At 36.2% G+C, this 23,227-nt stretch overlaps 1 protein-coding gene across 1 annotated transcript; it reads right to left on the bottom strand.

Annotated features, from left to right (window-relative positions):
• Positions 1 to 14,738: 14,738 nt before the first annotated feature.
• Positions 14,739 to 20,380, bottom strand: LOC127084008 (uncharacterized). The gene is made up of 11 exons (XM_051024378.1): positions 20,160 to 20,380; positions 19,859 to 20,065; positions 19,671 to 19,766; positions 18,959 to 19,047; positions 18,721 to 18,849; positions 18,501 to 18,621; positions 17,297 to 17,381; positions 17,071 to 17,180; positions 16,709 to 16,863; positions 15,465 to 15,561; positions 14,739 to 15,384 (listed from the first exon to the last, which is right to left on the bottom strand). The coding sequence occupies exons 1-11, from the start codon at positions 20,238 to 20,240 to the stop codon at positions 15,091 to 15,093; spliced, it is 1,464 nt and encodes a 487-aa protein (XP_050880335.1). The 5' UTR covers positions 20,241 to 20,380; the 3' UTR covers positions 14,739 to 15,090.
• Positions 20,381 to 23,227: the final 2,847 nt, after the last annotated feature.

Raw genomic sequence — 23,227 nt, 5'->3', positions numbered from 1 at the left:
TATTATGAAAATAAGATCACTTAAGATTCGATTAAGGAAGAGGTTCAAGATGAATTAGGTTAGGAGTTTTAAACGGATGGCGAATGCTCGAATGCTCGAGCTAGATAGCTCGTATCCAAACAATCGAGGAAAAGAGTAGTAGACATTAAATTGTGTTCCTTTTTCATCTGATTTATGAAAGATGTTTGAAAATGATTAAATGTTTTTGTTTTGATATTAAAAATGGTTTAATCGATGGTGAAACGGTCGAAAAGATATGAGAGACACGAATTGCAACGTGGGGTTGCAAGTTCAAACACGAGGGTGCAAATTCTAAAGCGAGGCGTAATCCATGTTTATGGACAAAAGTTCAACTTATCTCGATGTGGTCTACCTTAAGTACTTAACCGACCTGACTGTGATTCACAAGTACAACTAGGGGGCGCATGTTTGATCTACTTGTACTTGAAGATGGGCGACAGTTGCCTTTGGAAGACAAAGCATATGACAAAGAGTGCATGTTTCTTACGGTAATTTCTTTTTACTAATATTTCTATATATCATTTGTTACATTTGTTATTAATATTGTATCTGAATCACTTTTAGGGATGGGTCATCTCTCATTTCCCTCGCATCATCGGATGGGAAGTTGCACCTACCAACAATGATGATTGGTCACGTACAACCACTTTTATTCCATACAGGGGGAATGGTGTGGTCGACCAATTCAGAGTCTATCTTGGTGTATGGTACCAAATGACGTTTGCTTCTACCCATACGAGGGTCACCGTCAGACACGTCAGTTTAACGTCATTTCCTTATACTCCTTATGATTGGCATGTGGATCATCTCTTATGTATCTTTATCTTCCCGAGCGAGTGATACACCAGTTTGGCTACTTGCAGATTATTCCGAGACCTCCTAGTGAATCCTCTTCTCCCAGGGTCTGCCACTGGGATCTACAAGCGATGCTGGATGATTTCGAGAGTCATCAGGTATCATAGCAGTGTCGTCGGAAGCCAGCTCATGTACATTAGGCTTATATCAAGGGCTACATGACATGATTCTATAGGGTGTCACATCCTATCGTGACACCAGACGCTCCTGGAATACCACCTAGGCCAATTAACCAGGAGATACTTGAGGTTCATGATGAGTAGATTTATAGTGTAACGATGACATGTTGACATGTTACGGAGATAGGTAGATGAGCCATAGATGCATGACTCTTTAAGGATGGTACTATCCAGTTGGCCCTCGTGGAGCTCATGGTTTCCGAGTTACATAATGTCGTGCAATACAGGAGGAGAAGAGATGGGGTTAGACATTACCCAATAGTTAGTTTATGTTTGGATGTATTATTTTTTGTATTTTCGAACAAATGTTATGTATAGTCTTGACTTTTTGGAATAATGTATGACTTCTTGCTTTTATTTAACTTTAATATAACTTCATTTTATTTTGATTTTACTTTAATATAAGTTGACCTCAAAAAATTATGATGTTGGGACAATGGTCATGTTCTGAAATGATTCAGGGGGCATTTTTGAGATGCATCTCCGAGTACACCCAAACAATACACAGAGATGCATCTACGGACCATAATTTTTTTAAAACTGAGGTGAAACTTAGAAAAGAAAAGGTTGGCGTGATTTTTGGTGCATCCGGAGATGCATCTCCGGACACATGAAGGGTAGTTTTGGATTTTCAAGGGTGTTGTATGCACATATAAGGGTGGAAAGAGAAATGCTCTAAATTTACAACTCAAAATCAGAACAGAGGCCAATTAACCATCTTTATAACAAATTATTTTTCCTCAAAACAAGATCTAGTTTTAGTTTTATGACAAGAGAAAAATTAGGGTTTCCACAGGATTTTCAATTCTAATAAAATAATCACAAAATAAAATGAGTAAGACTTTAATTTCTCTATTTAGTTAAAAACAACAATAGAAAAAATTTATAAAACTAGTTTTGTTGATTCTTATATATTAACAACTCAAAAAAAACATGATAGAATAAATTTAACCTTATCTCTATCTTATTCTTATCAACTTTTTATCATATTTCATCCCCTATCATATCTTGAGCATCAAAAAGACCTCAAATTGATATTTATACTCTTGATGTCAAGTAAAATACTATAATTATGTTCATCATTGAGCAATTTTTAAATATTAAAATCAGAAACACAATATTTTAACAATTTAAAAGACACCGTTTTTGTAATCTTAAAGACAAAAACATAGGAAGACGTGTTTTAAGAGCATATAGCGAACATTACATCTTATTTTGAATGTAGGAAGAGAAAAGTTTGCGAGAATTTGCGTGGAGATTAATCTGACTTTGTCGGTTGTCGAAAAGGTCAATGTTAATGACCACTGGCACAACGTGCAGTATGAAGGTCTTTAAATTATTTGCTCCACTTGTGACAGTTCTGAACATCACACATATGATTTCAAGAAAATACCAGATAATATGACGCGGTCGGATGTTTTTACGGTGGCATAAATGATAAGTGTCAAAATATGGTAAATGTATTGAACGAGGACACTTATTAACTTGTTTCACAAGTTTTTCTTATCAAAAATCCAACTATAGTGGAAATACTAGTTTTATTAGGAAAATTATTAGTTTCTACCTTTTACACCTAATTCCAACCAATTTTGTACGTGTTTGTGCAAGTCAAGAAGATTGGTCAAGCAAAGCAAGGAAGTAAGTTTCAGCAACCTCGCATAACGAGCTCAAAACGAGTTTCAAAGCGAGCTCCAAAGAGAGCCCAGAGCCAGAGCAAACAGAAACTCAAAATTCTTCAAAAACAACACTTTTACTTAGTCAAACCAAAGTGAGCTCAAAGCGAGAGCACGCATAAACTCTCAGTTGTGCAAAGACAACAACCTCGCTTAGGCAAGCTAAAGAAATCTCAAAGCGAGGCCATGCAGAATGTGCAAAGATTACCAGATCAACAGTCTCGCTTATCTTAAAGAAGTTGAAACTTAAAAACTAATATGTATGGAAGAAGTTTGCACTCACTGGACAAGGCTTCATTTTGATAATGATGGTGTGATGAAGCATGATAAATCAAACATATATATCATGATCGAGTGGAAAGTGATCCAAGAGAGATTCATGAAAGTTGATGACATCATGAAATTGCACATCAAAGAGCAACTTAGGGAGATTGCATATCCAGAAACATCGAATTTGAAACCACGGTCGGAACCCGTTAAAACAAAAAGTGCCCCTAAAAAAGTAAAACCAACTCAAAGTGACAACTCCACGAGACGGTCTCCTTCATAATTTGAACATGTTGACTCACATTTTCCAGACTCTCTAACATATGTTTTGATGCGTTCACCAACTCAAAGTAACACTTTTTGTAAGTAGCACACGACATAATATTGTAAAATTGGATGGTATTTTTTGGACATTTTTTGTTTTTCAAATTTTGCTTTGCATAATTAGCATGGTTCTGTTCTGCATAATTTTTGGGTAGATTCAGAGATGCATCTCTGAATGCACTTTTTTTATTAATTAAAAAAACAAAATAGGGGATTATCCGAAAATGCTTCTTCGGGAGATCCTTACTTTTTGAAAGAGAAAAAAGGCATATCTGAATATGTATCTTTGAAGTATTTCATGCAAATATGATCATATTTGTAAGGTCTTATTGCTATACAACTTCTATAAATAGGGTCTCTAATTTCATTTTTTTAACACTAACCATAATGATTACATATCCACATCATACATTTGTGTATTTCAATGGCATAACTAGAAAGATACATGTGCGTCTGCACGGGTAAATTTATTTAATATGATATAAGATCTATTTAAATACACATAAAAATTTGAAAGAAAAAAAAAGAATTTGTTGAAAGGAGAAAAAAAAATTATCTCTAAAAATCACAATTGTTGATTAAAATAAAATAAATATTGTCCTGATAATGATCCATGAGATGAAAAGTTAGTTATATTTACTATTATTGAGTATTATCCAATTTGATTCGGTATAAAATATAAATGAGCTACATATTTATAAAAGGAATCATGATCATATAAATTCAATTGTATTAAGTACCCATACAAAAGAAAGGAAAAAAAAGGAAATTTTGATATTTAAAAATAAATAATTTTTTTCTAAATAAATACACGTGTTTATTTAAATAAAATAGATATTGTTCACAGCGACTCGTTATATAAAAAGTTAGTTGTGCCACTTATGGAGTATTATTTAATTTGATACAATATAAAATATGTTTAGATACACATGTCTATTTGAAGTGAAATACTTAATTGTAAAATAAACAATAATTATATAAATTATTAATTAAAAATAAAATAGATATTGTGTTGATAATGATTCGTTAGTTGTCTAAATAATTTATTAATTTTATAACTATAAATAATTTGTTAACAAGTATGAATAGTTTTTTAATAATTATAAAATAATAATGTTTTTCTTTTGAGACTAAATTTGTGTGTTTTGAAATTCAACATTGTTATGTGTTTTTATTTATTACATTAAAAAGAAGTTTAATTTTTTTTATTTATATTTAAAAAAAAGGGAAGAGAAAATAAAGAGAGAGAGAATTATATTAAAGTGAGAAAATTTGGAAAAAAAAGGTGGGAGATATTTGAAATTTTAAAATGAGAGGTCCTATTACTAGGTTTTTTTACCGAGATAACCCACTTTTTCGGAAAAAATCCCAAAATACCCCAGTTTTCAGAAAATTTCCCAATCTACCCCACTTTTAGGAGGAGGCGCCAATTGAATTGGCGACTCCTCTTAAAAATTGCAAGGAGGCGCCAATTGGATTGGCTAGGGCACCTGCCCTAGCCAATCCAATTGGCGCCTATGTGTAATTTTTAAGAGGAGGCGCCAATTCAATTGGCGACTCTCTTAAAAAAGCTTCAAATGGAAAAACCTCCAACATGCAAGTTGTAGATCTTTTCAAGACAATGAATTTGGACATAAAGTTTGCATCATTTGGAGTTTTTATGAGAAAGTTATGGGTAGTTGAAGTTGGACTTCTGAGTTTTTCAACTATTATCTGACCTATAATGTCTTGCATTATCGCATGTGTTTCTTTTAGAAATATGAAATTTTGTCCAACATAACATTTGAAGTAGGCATCTTAAATTTTCCAATGCACTTGGTCCCACCTCAAAATAATTAAAAATGAATGAGTTAGGTCCCTGCGAACTTGACCCAAAATTAGGGTTTCTGTCAAAATGACCTATAATGTTTTGAAATGAATGATGAGCTTCCAAGTTTCAAATGGATTTTTGATGAACATGAAAGTTGTTCATATGGCGACTGTTGTTAAAACTTGAATGGAGGCGCCAATTGGATTGGCTAGGGCAGGTGCCCTAGCCAATCCAATTGGCGCCTATGTGTAGGTTTTAAGAGGAGGTGCCAACTCAATTGGCGACTCCCTCATAAAATGCCTTTTTTGTCTTATAAATAGATGCGTTATGTGACCAATTGTTTCACAACTCATATAATCATTTGGCTATCATGTTTGGTATTCGTCGCCGATACGGTAAGGTGATTTATGCGAGAGACAAACCTCAATTGCTGATGCTGTTTTGGAACATCACCACGTTAGATCAACTGAAGAGGGAGCTGGTTCAATGGTTAGACGGGAAAATACCAGAAGGGGAAAAAATCAGAAGTATTGAGAGACTTGACAATATCTTTGGTTGGGTGCGAATGAAGACTGATAAGGATGCTAGGGAAATGATGTTCGGTCGAGACGACATTAATTTGATTGTTGTAATCAGTTAGAATTATTTATGTTTTCAGATGTTTTGTACTGATGTTGGTTATGAAACTCGTTGTAACAAGAACTTAATGATATATAATGATTGATTGTTACAGAAATACAATGTTACAAAAAGCTTAAGATCTAGATACAATGTTATAAAAAGCTTAAGATCTAGATGATGCTCCTTGATTGGGACAGTTGTTTTTGTTGTGTCCTGGTTGACGACAGATACTACATAATCTTATCAGTTTATCTATGGAATCCATCTCTGTTCTGATACGTGTGCTGTTTGGCCTTCCTTTCTTCTTTCTACGCATCTCTTCATTGTGCCAAACAATATCTCCTTCATATGGAGGCCAGTAATCCTCCATTGGTAGTACTGAAAAGCTTTGACTATATACATTCATGATGGTGTTGGCCTTGTACACATCAGATAAATGGGTGTAAGCGTCTTGACGAGTATAAGCGCATGCTGCAATGACATGGGAGCAAGGTATGCGGAAGGCCTGAAATTTTCCACAATCGCACCAACTTCTGTGTAGTCTAACAGCGTAGGCTAAATTTGGTCTCCCCTCGTTGTTGCCCATTGTTTCCTGGACGCTGAAATTTTGTCTATGACGGTCAAACACTGTTACAGCGTGTGTCGTAGCTTTGATGCTCTCCTCTTTCATGACCTTCATGCAACACTCACTGAATACTTGTCCGGACATTAACACTGCACTCTATCTTTCACCTCTGGTTGCGAACATAGAAGCCAACCTATAATAGGTTGATCTTACCAAGGCGGTTATCGGCAGATTTCGAATTCCTTTGAAAACCCCGTTCATGCATTCCACAATGTTTATTGTCATGTGGCCCCATCGACAACCACCGTCAAATGCTCTTGTCCACTGCTCTACTGGGATGTTATTTATCCATCTCCCCGCGTCTTCATTAGACAGTCGAATTTCATCACGATAATATTGAAATGACGGTTGAGTTAAAGCATACCCAGCATTCACCACCTTCTTGCGAAGATTCTTATCTTTTATAGCATGCATGAAGTTTTGTGCAATGTGTCTGATACAGTAGACATGTATAGAAGGAGGATCATGCCATCCGTTGTCATGGTTGTTGTCGGCACTTTCAATGGCAGCATGTCTATCAGAAATCAAACATAGATTGGCTTGTGGAGCGACATGCGTTCTGAGATGTCGAAGAAAGAAACCCCATCCACCAGCCGTTTCACCTTCAACAAGAGCAAAGGCAATGGGAAATACATTGTTGTTACCGTCTTGTGCAACCGCCATGAGCAAAGTACCCTTGTATTTTCCGTATAACCAAGTGCCATCAATTTGCAAGAGAGGTTTGCAGAAAGCGAAACCTTTGATGCACGGGTCAAATGCCCAAAAGAGACGGTGAAATATTCTATTACCTGTAGCACAGGTTCCGTCTGGCATCATTGCTGGCACTGTCTCCATAATTGCCACATTTCCCGGGACATAAGTTTTTAGTGCCCATAAAAACCGTGGTAATTCCTTGAATGAATCCTCCCAGTTGCCGAAAACCTGTTCAACAGCCTTTGTCCTTGCAATCCATGCTTTCTTATAAGATGGAGTATAATTATATGTTGTTCGGATATGGGATATAATTATACTCACCTTCACTGATGGGTCTTTATTTACCAATGGCAGAATGTCTTGACATATCAAAGTTGTGCTCAGTTTACGGTGATCTTGTTCAACGTTAGTTGAAATGCAACTGTGCGGTGGGTCTATTGAAGCGATCTCCCAAGAGTCATTTTTCTTCTTGTAAGATGCAGTCAAACGAAACTTACAAAGCATGTTACGACATTCGATAACATACCTTCTAGAATCAGTGTGTTTCACTGTAAAGTCAGCAAAGTTGTTCATGTGGAATTTTTTGATTGCCAAGAGACATTCTTCTTTGGTACGAAACATATCTCCCACCTTTAATTCGCCTACTGGTCTCGGATACAGATTATAGAAGACACTGTCGGATGTTTCATCGTCGTGAAGATCAATATTTGTCATATGTTGAGGAGGATTATAGGCATGACTAGGAGGTATTGGTGGTGGTTGAGCATCATCTTCATCGTCGTTGTTCAGCATGTGATCAACCTGTATCTCGGTCTCCTCTTCTTCTTCATCAACAACGCCGACTTTTACTTCTGCTTCTGGGTTGAGTTCATCTGACCATTGTGCATCATCTGCAGCATCTTCACCAGCTGCATCCTGATCGGTTAGTTGAGATTGTTGAGACGGTATACATGGTTGTAGAGTAATGTACAACTCGATACAATCCATGCCTGAATGTTCATGACTAAGAAACATGTTTTCAACATCTTCATCGTCTCGTGCCTTAAGGGGGAAAAACTTGCATTGACCATTCTCAAAAAATATAGGATTTTGATATGTGATCTTTGACACAATACCTGATCCTATAAAGGATTGTATTCTTTTTTTCAAATGCAAAAAGGTTGCATTTCTCTTCACCGTGATTCTAATGGTATCAGTGTTTCTAAAACAAAAACCATGAAGCTCAGACTCAAAAGTTTCACCGTTGCAGTGAACATTGACACTGTATAATGATGAAGATGACATTTTGGAGATGAAAACTATTTTGCAAGTGCAGATGAATGTGAGTGAAGTGTCTTGGATGTTGATAGTAAGACACTTAAATAGATGGTATCAGTGTCTCACATGCTAGCTAGTTCTGAGATGATTGTCGGACATTGAAGCTACTCTGAGATAATGTGTCAAGCATGCAAGCCAGTTCTGAGATGATGTGTCTGTCATGCAAGACAGTGTGAGTTGATGTGTCAAGCATGCTAGCTAGTCATGAGATGATGTGTCTGTCATGCAAGACAGTGTGAGCTGATGTGTCAAGCATGCTAGCTAGTCATGAGATGATGTGTCTGTCATGCAAGACAGTGTGAGTTGATGTGTCAACCATGCAAGCTATCAACAAGTGACTCTTCAGCATGCAGGAGACCGGACAGCCACGTATCTGACATGTAAGCTAGGTCTTAGATGATGTGTCAGTCATGCAAGACAGTCTGAGATGATGTGTCAACCATGCAAGCTATCAAGAAGCTAGTTATCAGCATGCAGGAGATAAGACAGACACGTGTCGGACATGTAACATAGTCAGAGATGATGTGTCAATCATGCAAGCCATCCACAAGTGAGTTGTTCAGCATGCATGAGACAAGAATGCCACGTGTCAGACATGCAGATGGTGTCGCTAATTGGTTTGGTGCCTACACTTAAGGCTTGTACATGGTCGCCAATTCAAGTGGTGACCCCATGGAGTCAGTCCTCGAAACCAAGCATTTAGAACTAGCCTTGCATTCATGTACCTATGGTGTCGCCAATTTGAATGGCGCCCCCTCTTTAGGATTGTACATGGTCGCCAAATGAGGTGGAGACACCATGCAAACACAAATTTTTATGCTCTCATCCATTTGCCTATAAATACATCCACTCCTTCAACAATTCTTCCACACCAACATTCTCACTACTTCATCTACAATACTTCTTTTACAATTTCATCTTCAACAACATCTTCCAATTTCATCTACACCAACTCCCCAACAATATGTCTTTACTCACAATGGACGAAGCACACAGAGGAACAGTTGCAAACATCGCAACATACGTAAGTTTTTTCTTATACTAATTTTTTATGTTTCATCTCCACCAACCCCATTTTATTTTGAAATACCAACTTAGTCAAGTGTTATATTATTTCTATTATAGGATGTATCAAGGTTTCGAACTCGAGTCCACGAATTTGTCCCAATGGACCCGATGATTCAACCTTATGTTGAACTCGCCGGTTTTGGTCAGATTAGCAAGATTATGTCTTGGTCTATAGATAACAAGTTCATTCTAGCCTTATGCGAAAGATGGAGGCCAGAGACACACACATTTTGGTTTCCAACCGGTGAGTGTACCGTGACGTTGGAAGACGTCTACATGCTTTTAGGACTACGAATTGAAGGCAAAGTTGTTAATGGTAAGACCAACTATGCAAGTTCAATTTGCATGGAGCTTTTAGAAACTGATTTGTTAGATGATAATGCTAGAGGTCAAGGTATACTACTCTCACGCCTAAAGTCATATTATAATAGTTTATATTTAGATGAGCATTCTACCGAAGATGCTCGAATAATAAAAACTAGGTGTTACATTATGTTGTTACTAGGATCCTTTTTATTTCCCGAAGGTAGTGGTTCTAGCATGCATATTATGTACTTACCTCTACTTAGACATGTAGATAGAATAGGTAGTTACAGTTGGGGATCCGCATGTCTAGCCTATCTCTATAGTTCGTTGTGCAAAAACTCCCACAAAGACACATCTACATTTTCTAGATGTGTTGTTTTGCTACAAGCATGGGGATGGTCAAGACTACCGTCTCTAGCACCGGTCAATAACAACCCTTTCACTTTTCCATATGCAAAAAAGTAAGTTGTTTAAATTGTTATATCTTTACTTACTTCCTTACAGTTTAGTACCTATAACTAATTTATTTTAACTTTTTGGTGTAGATGGTCGGCACGCGGTATGAGTTACAGCAGATGTCCGAGACATTGTATTACTCAGTATCGCAACCTGTTGGATCACCTTCGACCGACAGACATAAGCAAAATAACTTCATTACTTCGTCATATTATGTTGACTTTTTCTACATTCATTTAAATCCTATCTTCTTTAACATTTCAGTTCATTTGGCGTCCATACCTTAATCTGGATCATGAGCATGAGGTCAACCCTGAAGACGCAGCCGTATGGACAGCATGCACACCGATAATACGGTTCACAACAGTGGAGATGCACAACACCGATCGTGTGAAGCTGCAGTTCGGTATGGTCCAGAATATCCCAGATCCCCCAGCTAGCCTAGGAGAATGGCATATGCGTAAAGTGAACGACCAATGGAACTTCAACCCTTGGCAAACCTTCGCAAGATCGGAGTGTCGCAAGTGGAAGCACCGTCATGACCATGTCTTAACTGACGCAGTCATGCCAAATGAGGTAAAACCAAGTCGTACTTATATGGCTTGGTACAGATCGGTTGGATTTCAATTCATCACCGATGATATGTACATCTACGACCCACGCCAGACAAGTTACACACAAGAAGGATCAACATCTAACCCCCAACAACATTCTCAGCCCGGTTACTCACAACCACCTATCCGTCAAACTTTCCGTTCCACAAACACACAAACATACAACCAAAACATGTCATTCACCCAACCCCAATACCAAGAACATCCCCCATACCACCACCAACAAATGGACCATCAACCTCAGACCGAACATCGCTTCGCACCCACACCATCACCCTACCAAAGTCGCCTTAGCCAAAACACTAACCGCCCCTCCTCCTACCGTAGCCAAGAACCCCAAACATCACAATACCAAAACATCCCACAACCATATCTCTTCCAAACACACCAACAACCTTTCCAACCTTTCCTAGACCCATCATTCACACCCATGTCTCCCTTCAACCGTCCCGGTCGCCCATCCATGAGTCAACCACACCCCAACTTCTCTGGCATGGGTCATGAGCTCAGCTACGTCGGTACACCATCATTGAATACTGAAGACTATGCTGAGTTGGCTGAATACCTCAACGCATCTTCTCCTGTAGGAGGTAATGACGCTCCTGGACCATCAGATGAACAAACACCGGTGCAGAATCGTCAACGTGGGTTAGGGCCAAGGGTTAGGGTAGCTAGGGGATGTGGGACCGGAGGTCGGTTAGGTGATCCCGGTCATCACCATTAGGATTCTTTCTGTAAACTCCAAATTTTATTAATATCAAGTCGTATTATATCAAATTTATCTTTGTGTAAACTCCAAACATTAGGTTTCTTTGTCTAAACTCCATTTTGGCAAAATTCACATACACATATTTTGACTGAAACCCTAATTTTGGGTCAACTACCCAAGAACCTAACTCACTCATTTTTTATGATTTTGAGGTGGGACAAAGTGCATTGGAAAGTTTGAGATGTCTACTTAAATTGTTATGTTGGACAAAATTTTATAATTCAAAAATAAACACATGTCATAATACAAAACATTATAGGCCACATAACAATTGAAATGTCAAAGAGTCCAAGTTCAGGTGCCCATACCTTTCTCAAAAAAAATGCAAATGATGCAAAATTTTAGTCCAAATTCATTGTCTTAAAAATATGTACAACTTTTATGTTGAAGGTTTTGTCATTTAAGGGTTTTATCATTCAAACAGAAGGGCTTGAAGTTGGTCCCTTTTGGCAAAATTCACATACACATGTTTTGACAGAAACCCTAATTTTGGGTCAAGTTCGCAAGGACCTAACTCACTCATTTTTAATTATTTTGAGGTGGGACTAAGTGCATTACAAAATTTGAGATGTCTACTTCAAATGTTATGTTGGACAAAATTTCATAATTCTAAAAGAAACACATGGGATAATGCAAAACATTATACGTCAGATAACAGTTGAAATGTCAAAGAGTCCAAGTTCAGGTGCCCATACCTTTCTCAAAAAAATGCAAATGATGCAAACTTTTAGTCCAAATTCATTATCTTGAAAAGATCTACAACTTTTATGTTGAAGGTTTTGTCATTTGAGGTTTTTATCATTCAAACAGAAGGGCTTGAAGTTGGTCCGTTTTGGCAAAATTCACATACACATGTTTTGACAAAAACCCTAATTTTGGGTCAAGTTCGCAAGGACCTAACTCACTCATTTTTAATTATTTTGAGGTGGGACCAAGTGCATTGGAAAATTTAAGATGTCTACTTCAGTTGTTATATTGGACAAAAGTTTATAACTCTAACAAAAACACATGCAATAATACAAAATATTATAGGTCAGATAACAGTTGAAAAACTCAGAAGTCCAACTTCAACTGCCCATAACTTTCTCATAAAAAATCCAAATGATGTAAAATTTATGTCCAAATTAATTGTCTTGAAAAGATCTACAACTTTCATGTTGGAGGTTTTTCCATTTGAGGCTTTTTTAAGGGAGTCGCCAATTCAATTGGCGCCTCCTCCTAAAAGTGGGGTAGATTGGGAAATTTTCTGAAAAACTGGGGTATTTTGGGATTTTTTTCGAAAAAGTGGGTTATCTCGGTAAAAAAAACCCTATTACTAATGTCACTTGTCTTTGAGGGATCGAAGGAAATGTGGGATTATTGTGGACATTTATCATTGCCCTTTTGCATGTGTAAATATTTTGAACAAAAAGGGCATAGTTGGAAGTTTGGTAGTATCTTTAGATATTTGATATATAAGTTGAAACTCCACTTTAATTTTGGATCTGCTAGAATATATTTTTTGTCGATCGGAAAACTAAATTGAATATTCTCTTATGATATCCAGAAAATCAGAAAGTTGTCAAGCTCGAGTATCGTTCATCCTCGATAGACAACGAAGAGAAGATGTGGTTCATCATGCTTGAACTAAAGACGGGTGATGATTTGAAGTTGATGTAAAATATCTTTTACTGTTACTCAACAAAGAGTCTAATTGAAGTGGATGCGATGATTCAAATATCAGTCAAATATATTATAAGAATGTTGCAACGTCTCGAACCACCTATTTTTAATAACATGTAATGTTAAATTTATATAACGTTTATGTTAATTTTTCGTTCTATCATTGTTTCTGCTTTGATCTAACAGGGCATATTTTGAAGATGTATCTTCGAAAATCTCACTAATTAATGAACTAAGGGGAGTTATAGAAATGCATCTCCAAATCAACATTTTGTGTAGGGGTGGCAAAACGGGCTCGGCCCGCTGGGCATGCCCGTTTTGCCCGCATTTTTATACGGGGCTGGCCAAGGATTTAGGCTATCACCCTCAAATGTGTTTGTCCCGCCCCGCCCCGTTTTTTTCGCGGGCTTTTGCGGGCATGTGTATTTACATAAAATTTTGCATTTTTAAGCTTAAAGAGTGCAGTGCCCGCGGACTTTCTCCGCCCCGCCCTCACTTTTTTGCGGGGTGAGTCTAAGTTTTAGGCTCGCATCCTCAACTATGATCGCCCCACCCCGTTTTTTTGCGGGCTTTTGCGGGGCGGGCATGCCCGTTTGCCACCCCTAATTTTGTGCATCCAAATGTGCATCTCCGAATCAAATTTTAACATAACAAGGGTTTTCACCATTTTTACTTTTTTTTTTATAAAATTTTGTCTAATACCAAAAAGAATGTCTCACTTTTGAAAGTTAAATGGAAGGCTAGGGTCTCAAACAAAAAAAATTTACAACTCAAAATCATAACAAGTTCAATTAACCATCTCTGTAACAAAATATTTTCCTCAAACATGATACGATTTTAGTTTTAAGAAAAGAGAAAAAACAGGGTTTCAAAAGAATTCGGGGACTTTCAATTCATATGAATAAGCAGAGAAATCTATTTGGAGACAGCTTGGTGGTAGAGGCAAAAGGCTCATGGTGGCAGAGTAGTTTAATTCTTAGTATTATTTTTCTTCTTTTCCACTCCAATTCATTTAATCTTTAGTTCAACTAGCACTAACCAATTAAACTACCCCTCTCTTCAGTACTCTAAATAATTGCTAAGCTCAAACCTATTAAAATTAAAACTAAATAGAATCATCTCAAAATAAATTGAGTAAAATAAAATGAATAAAATTTTAATTTTTATATTTAGCAAAACACAAATAAAATAAATTTATAAATCTATATTTTGATGATCCTTATAAATCTACAACTTTAAATAAGAAAACATAATAGAATAAATTTTAATCTATCTTATTTTTACCAACTTTTTATCATATCTTGCACTATCATATCTTTAGCATCAAAAGCCCCTAAATTTATATTTTTACTCTTGATGTCCAGTCAAATATTAAGTTCATCATTGAGCAATTTTTAAATATTAAAAACAAACACGTGATTTTTATAATTTAAAAGACACCATTTTTGTAATCTTAAAGACAAAAACAGAGGAAGACATGTTTTAAGAGCATATGCATTGCATCTTATTTCATCATTATACAGTATAATATTTATACCGTCCTTTTTTAAGTCTAATATTTATCCTGCTATTATTGCTATAAAATTGAAATTAAATTGTCCATAATCCACAAGTACATGATGATGATTTTGTTACAGCTGTTGATACCATGAAAAGAGTATTGAAAATCGATTGGGCAAGATCTTCCTCATTCCTTCAAAAACAAATTCCAAACCTGCTGCTGTAAAGTTCGAAAGTATAAAAGTTATCAAAGCCTGCAGTTTTGAAAACTATGTGAAATGTGCATTCATGTTGTGGAGAGATGAGAGAATTTATGCAGAGATAAAGCCATCAACCCTTAAGGACAAATAACACAAAACCAACTAAGACAGACAGTAGAAGGATGAGGCCAGCAGCTACAACACTAATTTGACCTGACTTCGCCGATTTATTACTAGAACTCTCTCCTCTGCCATCGAGTTTCAACTTGTCCTCCACGAGGTGAGTTTCTGAATAAGAGGGCACTGCTACATCCCAGAAAGATTTAGATTTGAAAGATACATCTTCTTTTTCTGGTTCCAAAATTGTAGAGACCTCCGTTGGAGCTTTCATGGATAACAACTCCATACAGTGATCTTTTAAAACCTAAGAACAAATCGCAAGTAATTGACTTTAAAACTAAATCAGACATGTAAACAAAATTCACACACAGATAGAAACCAAACCTCAACCGTCTCAGAAGGCTGCAAGTAATCACAGACATATGTTCCTGCTAACCATGGTGCGAAAACTCTTCTAGGAAAGGGAAGACTGCATTCTTTTCTGTCAAAAAATAATAATAGATTTATTATTTAATGAAATCTTCAGAAGCCAAAATAACAATTTACAGGAGATGCTAGTTGATAGTTGATGATCCCACTGAGAAAGGAGAAACCATTGCCCCCTATTAAGTTTAAGCACATCAGCAAACATTGTCTCTGTTGTAGCCAGTGTTGTCAAATTGCGGCCATGACGGATTGCGGTTGCGAAAATTCAAAATAGTGTCATGGAAAAGATGTGGCGTTGTAGATTTTGTATTGTGGCACCATTGCGGCAGCCATGAGTTTAACACTCATGGCTGAAATTGCATATTTTTTAAATTTGAAAATTCTTGTCGGTTTTTTGTTTTTTTACCCAACCAGTAAACAGACCCAAACGAATTATAATAGTGGTTAGATACTAATAACCCTTGTTTAATAATAGTAATACTCTAAATATTTATAAAACCAAAACACTATAACCTTTCCATTCTCCAAGACCTTTCTTCTTCACACTCGGATCTCAAAAAAGAGGGAGAAGAAGAAAAGAAAAGTTTGTGGAAAGATTGTGGTGTGTAAAATGGTAAGGTTAGAGTGTTTTGGTTTTATAAATATTTAATTAGAGTATTTCTATTATTAAATAGGTGTTATTAGTATTTAACCACAATTATAATCTTTCGGGTCTGATTCTCTTTCTGGTGGGGTAAAAAAGACAATAATTTTTCAGATTTAAAAAAATATATATAATTTCCACCATACCGCCATGACCGTTAAACCCGTGGCGGCCGCAATGTAAAATCCACAACGCCACAGATTTTCCATGGCACTATGTTTAATTCCCGCAACCGCAATCCGCCATGGCCCCAATTTGACAACACTGCTGTGAACAATAATTCAAGTCATTAAATGCAATAGCCTTAAAAAATGATGTAATATCCTCGTCATCGCCAAATAAATCATCTAGTAAATTATGATAAAAACTTATAAGGCAAGGGAGCATCTAATTGCACCATCCAGTAGCAGATGATAAAAACTTAGAAGGCAATGAAGCATCTAATTGCATACATAAGGACTCAGGAACAAGTATATACACTAGATACTGTTTTCTTAGAACAGAAAATTTGAGTATATCAATGAATGGTATATTGTAGATACTACCACAAACTAGTTACCTCAATAAATGCAGCACAAGTTGGGAAACGGGCTTTTCAACTGATACATCATCATCACTTACTTGCCTTCCAACATCATGATGGTTATCTGAATCAACATCTGTCTCATCACGGATTATATCCAATCTACTCTGCAGGCTCGTAATGATATCTCCCTATGCACATAATTGTGATCCATGACAATATTAGAAAAGATCCAGAAGTGATAAAGAGGAGTCAGTGAAGTTATCACTTAACTTTATAAACACATGAGAGGGAGTACATCAAATAACCATACTTCGGTAAGATATTTCCAAACAAATGCCAAACTTAAAGAGCCCTTGAATAAAAGAGCAGAAGTTTCATCATGTATTATTACTCACCTTTATATCAGTCACAGCTTGTGAGATTGGCTCTTTTGAATTCAGGTATGCAAAAGAACAAATTGTGCCACAAAAGGAAAGAATACCAGAAACATCTTTTTGGCTGTATGCTTTATAAGATATTAACAATTAATGTTAGAAAATGAAGTTCTAAACCAACTGGAAAAATAATAAGAGCTAATGTAACGAGAATATTCATATGATATAAGATTGAAGGAAAATATACCTTCAATAGAACTATTATTCAAAAATGGTATAAGCAATTCAACTTCATGCACACCATCTGATGAGCATGGCTCATTATCAAGAACCTAAAGTTGTAGAAAAATAAACATTTTTAATGAAAAATGATAACAGAGAAATGTCTCGTACAGTTTAATGCAATGCAAACGTACATGTGGGAGAAGAGATAGAAAAACAAAAATCAGAGGAAGATTAACAAAATCTAGAGTGGGTGGAAGAAAAATGCTTTCGTAACAAAATTTGCATGTTAAACTTCTTTTTATACAAACGAGTATATATTATACTTTGAAGAAATTCCAGTCCAAACCACAAATAATAGCAACCTCTCTTAATATTATATCATGTGGGAAATGAACTATGAACATCATTATGTCTATAAGTGGTAGCTTATAATTTTCTGACCTGCTTACAAATCTACATTTTATTCATTTTTATTTTCTTCAATTATCTTCACCATTCTAGTATGTTATAATTGAGTCTTAAATATGGTTATGACAAATGATCAGATGGTACAAAAAAATTTAGCACTAACCCTTGCTAATAGGGATACAATAGAAGACTCCTAATCCTAATTGAACAGGGAAACAGATGGCAATAATAACTCATAAAAACTAACCTTGACAGATACTCTAAGAAGAAACTAATCTTATCCGGCAGTTTAAGATAATATCAAGATGTAATATGATACTTTTGTTATATTCTAACAACCTCAATAGTTGCAGTGCAGCCTCCACCCAATACAGTGTTATCAATTAGCAGCGCAATGGCCGCTATGGCGGATATACATGGTGCTTTTGGGGCTTGCTGCAATTGTAAACAACGGCCCATATTGCAGTTTTTTCCGCAACAATTATAACGGTGCCGCAAAGCGGCCGGTATGGCGGAATTTTGGCTCTCCGTCATCGACATCACTAACCCAATATCTTGATGCACATGAAAGCTATATCTTGCAGATTGTGGATATTGAAATGTTACTCTTATTGAAAGTTCAAAACTAAATCTGCTTACAAAAACCATTTTGGGCATGCATATTCAGGTCAGAAAGCTAGTGTATCACAATAAATACACATGTCATAGGAGGCATACATGTTACAACTAAGGAATCGACAACATAATTGCTTCTTACTTCTGACTAATGATAACAATAGCGAAAGGTAAAAAGAAACTTGAGAAGTAAAATAGTTTACCAATTTACCATCGATCAGGGCTTTTGCATCTGAAAGCTCTTTGGCATGAAGAGATATTGCATGATGAAGAACATCACTCAATGTCTGGAACTTGGATGCACCATCATGCAATATAGGTAACCTTGTAAGACATGATGCCGTATAAAAAAAACTCAATATTAAGAGCGGTTGAATTCTAGTCATTAAATAGAAGAATATCCTAAATTTGTGAAGTTGTTACCTAAGGTTAAAGTTGTGCATGCATCTAAAAGTTTGGAAAGAACTTAAGACCTTCCCCAGTTTAAATTCACAAGGGCGTAGACTACTAGATGTAATATTTGAAGATAGTGAGCAGTTTCTACAATTCCACCTGCACATAGTAATAGAACAAACACCAAATCACACCAGAAACAAAAAATATATATTATAATCTAAAAAGCCCCTTTGGAAGTGTAACAAAATAGAAGAATTCGGGTTACCTTCTCGGGCCATAACAAATGTGAAGAAGCAGTCTTTCACCCCAGTTAGCCTCTGAAAGTGGTGCTGCTTCAGCAACTCCTTTCACTGTCTGCAAGGCAGAAAAAGGGTAAAAAGTGACTAAATACCGAACCTAGAGAGCTTATGTAGCACCGTCGGATTAAGACGCCTCCGGTGTATGACACCAACACGTGTGGTTATGTTTAATTACCTCCATCATCTGAAATTATATTAGTATTAGTGTCTGTGTCAATATTAGTGTTGTATTGGACAACTATGACTGGATCAGAGTAGTGATTCGCGGATAGCGGCGCGGACTGGCCAACCCCAAAAGTGGGATAGCGGGATAACATATAGTGGGATGCTGCTCTATTTGATCATTTTTTGGACAAATTACATATAATAATTATAAACATATGTTTGATGTAAAATTAAACAAATAACTCAACTCATAAAATATTCATAAATCAAAGCACATGTGACTCTTTAAGGGTAGTTTTGGTTTTTCAGAGGGAAACCGCTCTGCTCCGCTATCCCTCTATTTACCCTATATTAGGCTGCGCCGCTATAGTGATCTGCACCGCTAAGGCTCTTTCCATAGTGGTTGGCCTCCGCTCCACTCCGTTATTGTGAGATAGCGCCGCTATTGACTACTCTGGTCTGGATTATTGCTTATAGCTACAAATTAACCGGAACTTAGTAACATGTATATACCTGGCAAAGCATTATGGTTGAATTCTTGAAAGCATTATCACTGACCCAAACATACACACCAACAACCTTAATACCACCGACTAACATTCTCGAAACCTAAACAAGAACACAATTGAAATCAAAATCAGCAAATGCAAACATCAAAAAACAATAATCGTTATGATTAAATAGAGAGAGTATAAATGAACCTGACGAGCGTGTTCGGAAACCCAATCCTTATCAATGAACAAAGAAGAAGAATCGGGGGTTTGAGATTTTGATTTGGAAGCGGTTTTCTTATCGGGTTGTGTGATGGAAGAAGCGGGGTCGCCGGAATCATTGGGAGGAGTTGGAATCAAATCGAAGAGGAAAAGACGATCCAAAGTGGAGCTGAATTTTCCGATCAGTAGACCTACCTGCAGTGAAGTTGGTTAGTTAGATAGTTGGGAGAGAGATTGTTGAGAGAGAGAGAGAGAGAGAGAGGGAGATTGTTGAAGAGAGAGAAAGTGCCTCAGCTGGAGATGCGGATTTGGTGAGACGATCCTCAATGGGTTGGAATCGGGTTTCTTCTCCGATTACGCCCTTCACCATTTCGTTGTTTCTTCAGGGTCTTGAGTTCAAACTCACTGATTTCCGACACGGTGAACCTGGGCTAATTCTGATATTTTTAGAAATTTTATAAAAACTTTATTGTTAAATTTTTTTTAGTTATTTTAATTCATTAACTTAAAAAAAAATTTACACGCATCTCTTAATTCTTTAAGAGAAAATGGATGATGAAACATAATGGAGTGGAGTAGAATGGGTAAAAAATTTACATGATCGAGGCTAAGATACGACTAAAATGATATTAAGCCTTATATATATTATTCAACTTACATAATTTTTTTAATGAATCAATCATTGATATTTTTTAAATAAGAAGGGTCGGTTAAATTTTTTTTTTGGGTCGATGAAACATAACGGAGTGGAGCATAATGAAACATAATATTATGTTTATATACGATAAAACGAATGGGATAGAATAGAGTGCAACTGAATGCAATGGAGTGGAATGAAGTGGAGTGGAGCAGAATGAAATAAAGATAACATTCCATTGTTTTGGGTACTTTATGACGGAATAGAGAAATTTTATCATTCCGCCTAAATCAAAAAGTAAAAAAAATGATAGAATATGATGAAATGCATTACATCAGGTTCTTTGGTCCATTCCATCCATTTTTAATTAATCCAAACAATGGAACATATGGTTATACCAATTCATTTCATTACATCAATCCAAACATACCCTAAAGAAATGAAGCTAAGAGGAAGAGAATATAAATCTCAATCTGTTTGGGTATTTGTTGGAAAATACATCGATATTTATTTATTTTATTTTTTCTAGACAATTCCATTATGTCCGTTTATTTTCATTTCTTTCCAATTAAGAAGAGAATTAATTGTATTCCCTCTTTATAATACAGCCTTGAGCTGAGGAATAAAACATAACAACATTTTACCTATTATCTCTCAATATAGTACCAAAGCACTAGGTTAGGGGTGCAAATGTAAAATTTTCCACAACTGTAAAAAATCTATGTTCAACCTGTTTCCTTACCTGACCTGCTTCACATACATGTTTAGTCTTTTATGGCGAATCATAACAGGTGGTCTTCCCCAACACATGCCTACACTGAACCATGGCGAACAACCACCTGAGTCAGGCGTAGAGCATAATGGCGGCCGCGAAAATGGTGGTGGCAGAGGAGATGGCGGTGGTTGCGATGGTGGTGGACGCGAAAATGGCAGTGGCAAAGGAAACATCGGTGGTTGAGGAGATGGAATACCATAGAAAATGGAGGTGGTCGCAAACAACGACGATAATCGCGGCAACAATGGAAACAAGAACAATAATATTTATGGTGACAATAATTCCAACATAGGTTGTAATGACCAAGAGAGTTCCTCGTACTCCCTCAAGATAAATATTCTTAAGATGAATGGAAATAACTATAATGAATGGGCCCAAACCATTCACTTGGTATTGGATAACAAATGGAAGCGATTTTTTAACAAGAGCAATAGCTGAACCATAAGAGGAAACCCTCTTTACAAATAATGAAAGTCTGAAAACTCCTTGATTATTGCTTGGATGGTAAGCTTGATAGGAACTATAATATGTAAGTCTTACATGTTTTTGCCTTCTACAAAGGATGTGTTAGAAGTTGTTAAGGAAACATACTCAGATATTAAAAACTCTTTCCAAATTTTTGGTTTAAAATCAAAGTTATGGCATGCAAAACAAGGTGACATGAGTGTAACTGCTTATTACAATGAGTTGTTGGCCTTGTGACAAGAGTTGGATCTTTGTTATGATGATAATTGGAGGTGCGCATATGATATTATTTTATTCTAAAGAGGAGAGAAAATGATTGTGTCTTCATGTTTCTCAATGGGCTAAATAAGATCTTGATAAGGTAAGAGGTAGAGTTTTAGGAAAAAATGTCATTGCCAACTCTTCGTGAAAATTTTGCAGAAATAAGAAGGGAGGAGGCACGACAAGAAATTATGATGGGCAAGACACCACGGAGCTCTGAATTTGAAGGCTCGCCTTTGGCTACTAGGAACCTCGCCAGGGAAAAAGGTCAGACAAAGTTCTTCGGTGTGATCACCGCAAGCGTGAATGGCATACGCGTGAAACCTGTTAGAAACTCAAAGGAAACCCTCCTAACTAGAATAAGAAAAATGGTCGTGCATTTCTAGCTAGTAATTATGATCAAGGGCAACAATCCTCTTCAACTCAACTTCCAATCACTATAGAATAACTAGACAAATTGTTCAAACGTCTCGAGTCTCCAACTCCTTCTTGTTCTATAGAAACAAAATGTAATTTTGTATATCTTAGTGTCAGTCATAGTCATACTTGGATAGTAGATGCAAGTTCCTATGATCACATGACAAGTGAATCTACTTTATTCTCTTCATATAGTCCATGTACAGGTAATCATAAAAGAAAAATCGCAGATGGCTCATTTTCAGCCATTGCATGTAAATGGTCAGTTGTGTTGTCTTCGGTGTTAACTCTTAAAAATATCCTTCATGTTCCTAACTTATCATGCAATTTAATGTTCGTTAGTAAATTAGTCCAAGATATAAATTATAAAACTAATTTTTCCCATCTCAATGTGTGTTTCAAGATTTAAACTTGAGGAAGATGATTGGCAGTTCTAAGAAGAGTGAAGGCCTCTACTACCTTGACATTGGATTTGCATCACAATTACCTTTAAAAACAATAAGTTCTCGTTTTGAGTATTTTTCTGCTTTGAATAATAAATATGACATTTTTATGGTATGACATTTATGATTAGGTCATCCTAGTTTTTGTTACTTAAAACACTTATTTTCTAAGTTATTTCATAATAAAAACTTTTCTTCATTTAAATGTGAAGCATGTGAGTTTGCAAAGCATCGTCGTTCCCAATGTCCAATACAACCTTATAAATCATTAAAACCTTTTTCTATGTTTCACGATGATGTTTAGGGCCCAAACCGTACAAGTACAGACTCTCTCAAAAAATTGTTTATCACATTTATAT

This window comes from Lathyrus oleraceus, chromosome 5 (assembly GCF_024323335.1).
Source record: "Lathyrus oleraceus cultivar Zhongwan6 chromosome 5, CAAS_Psat_ZW6_1.0, whole genome shotgun sequence".
Classification (NCBI taxonomy): Eukaryota; Viridiplantae; Streptophyta; class Magnoliopsida; order Fabales; family Fabaceae; genus Lathyrus; species Lathyrus oleraceus.
This window is presented reverse-complemented; position numbering and strand designations above follow the sequence as displayed.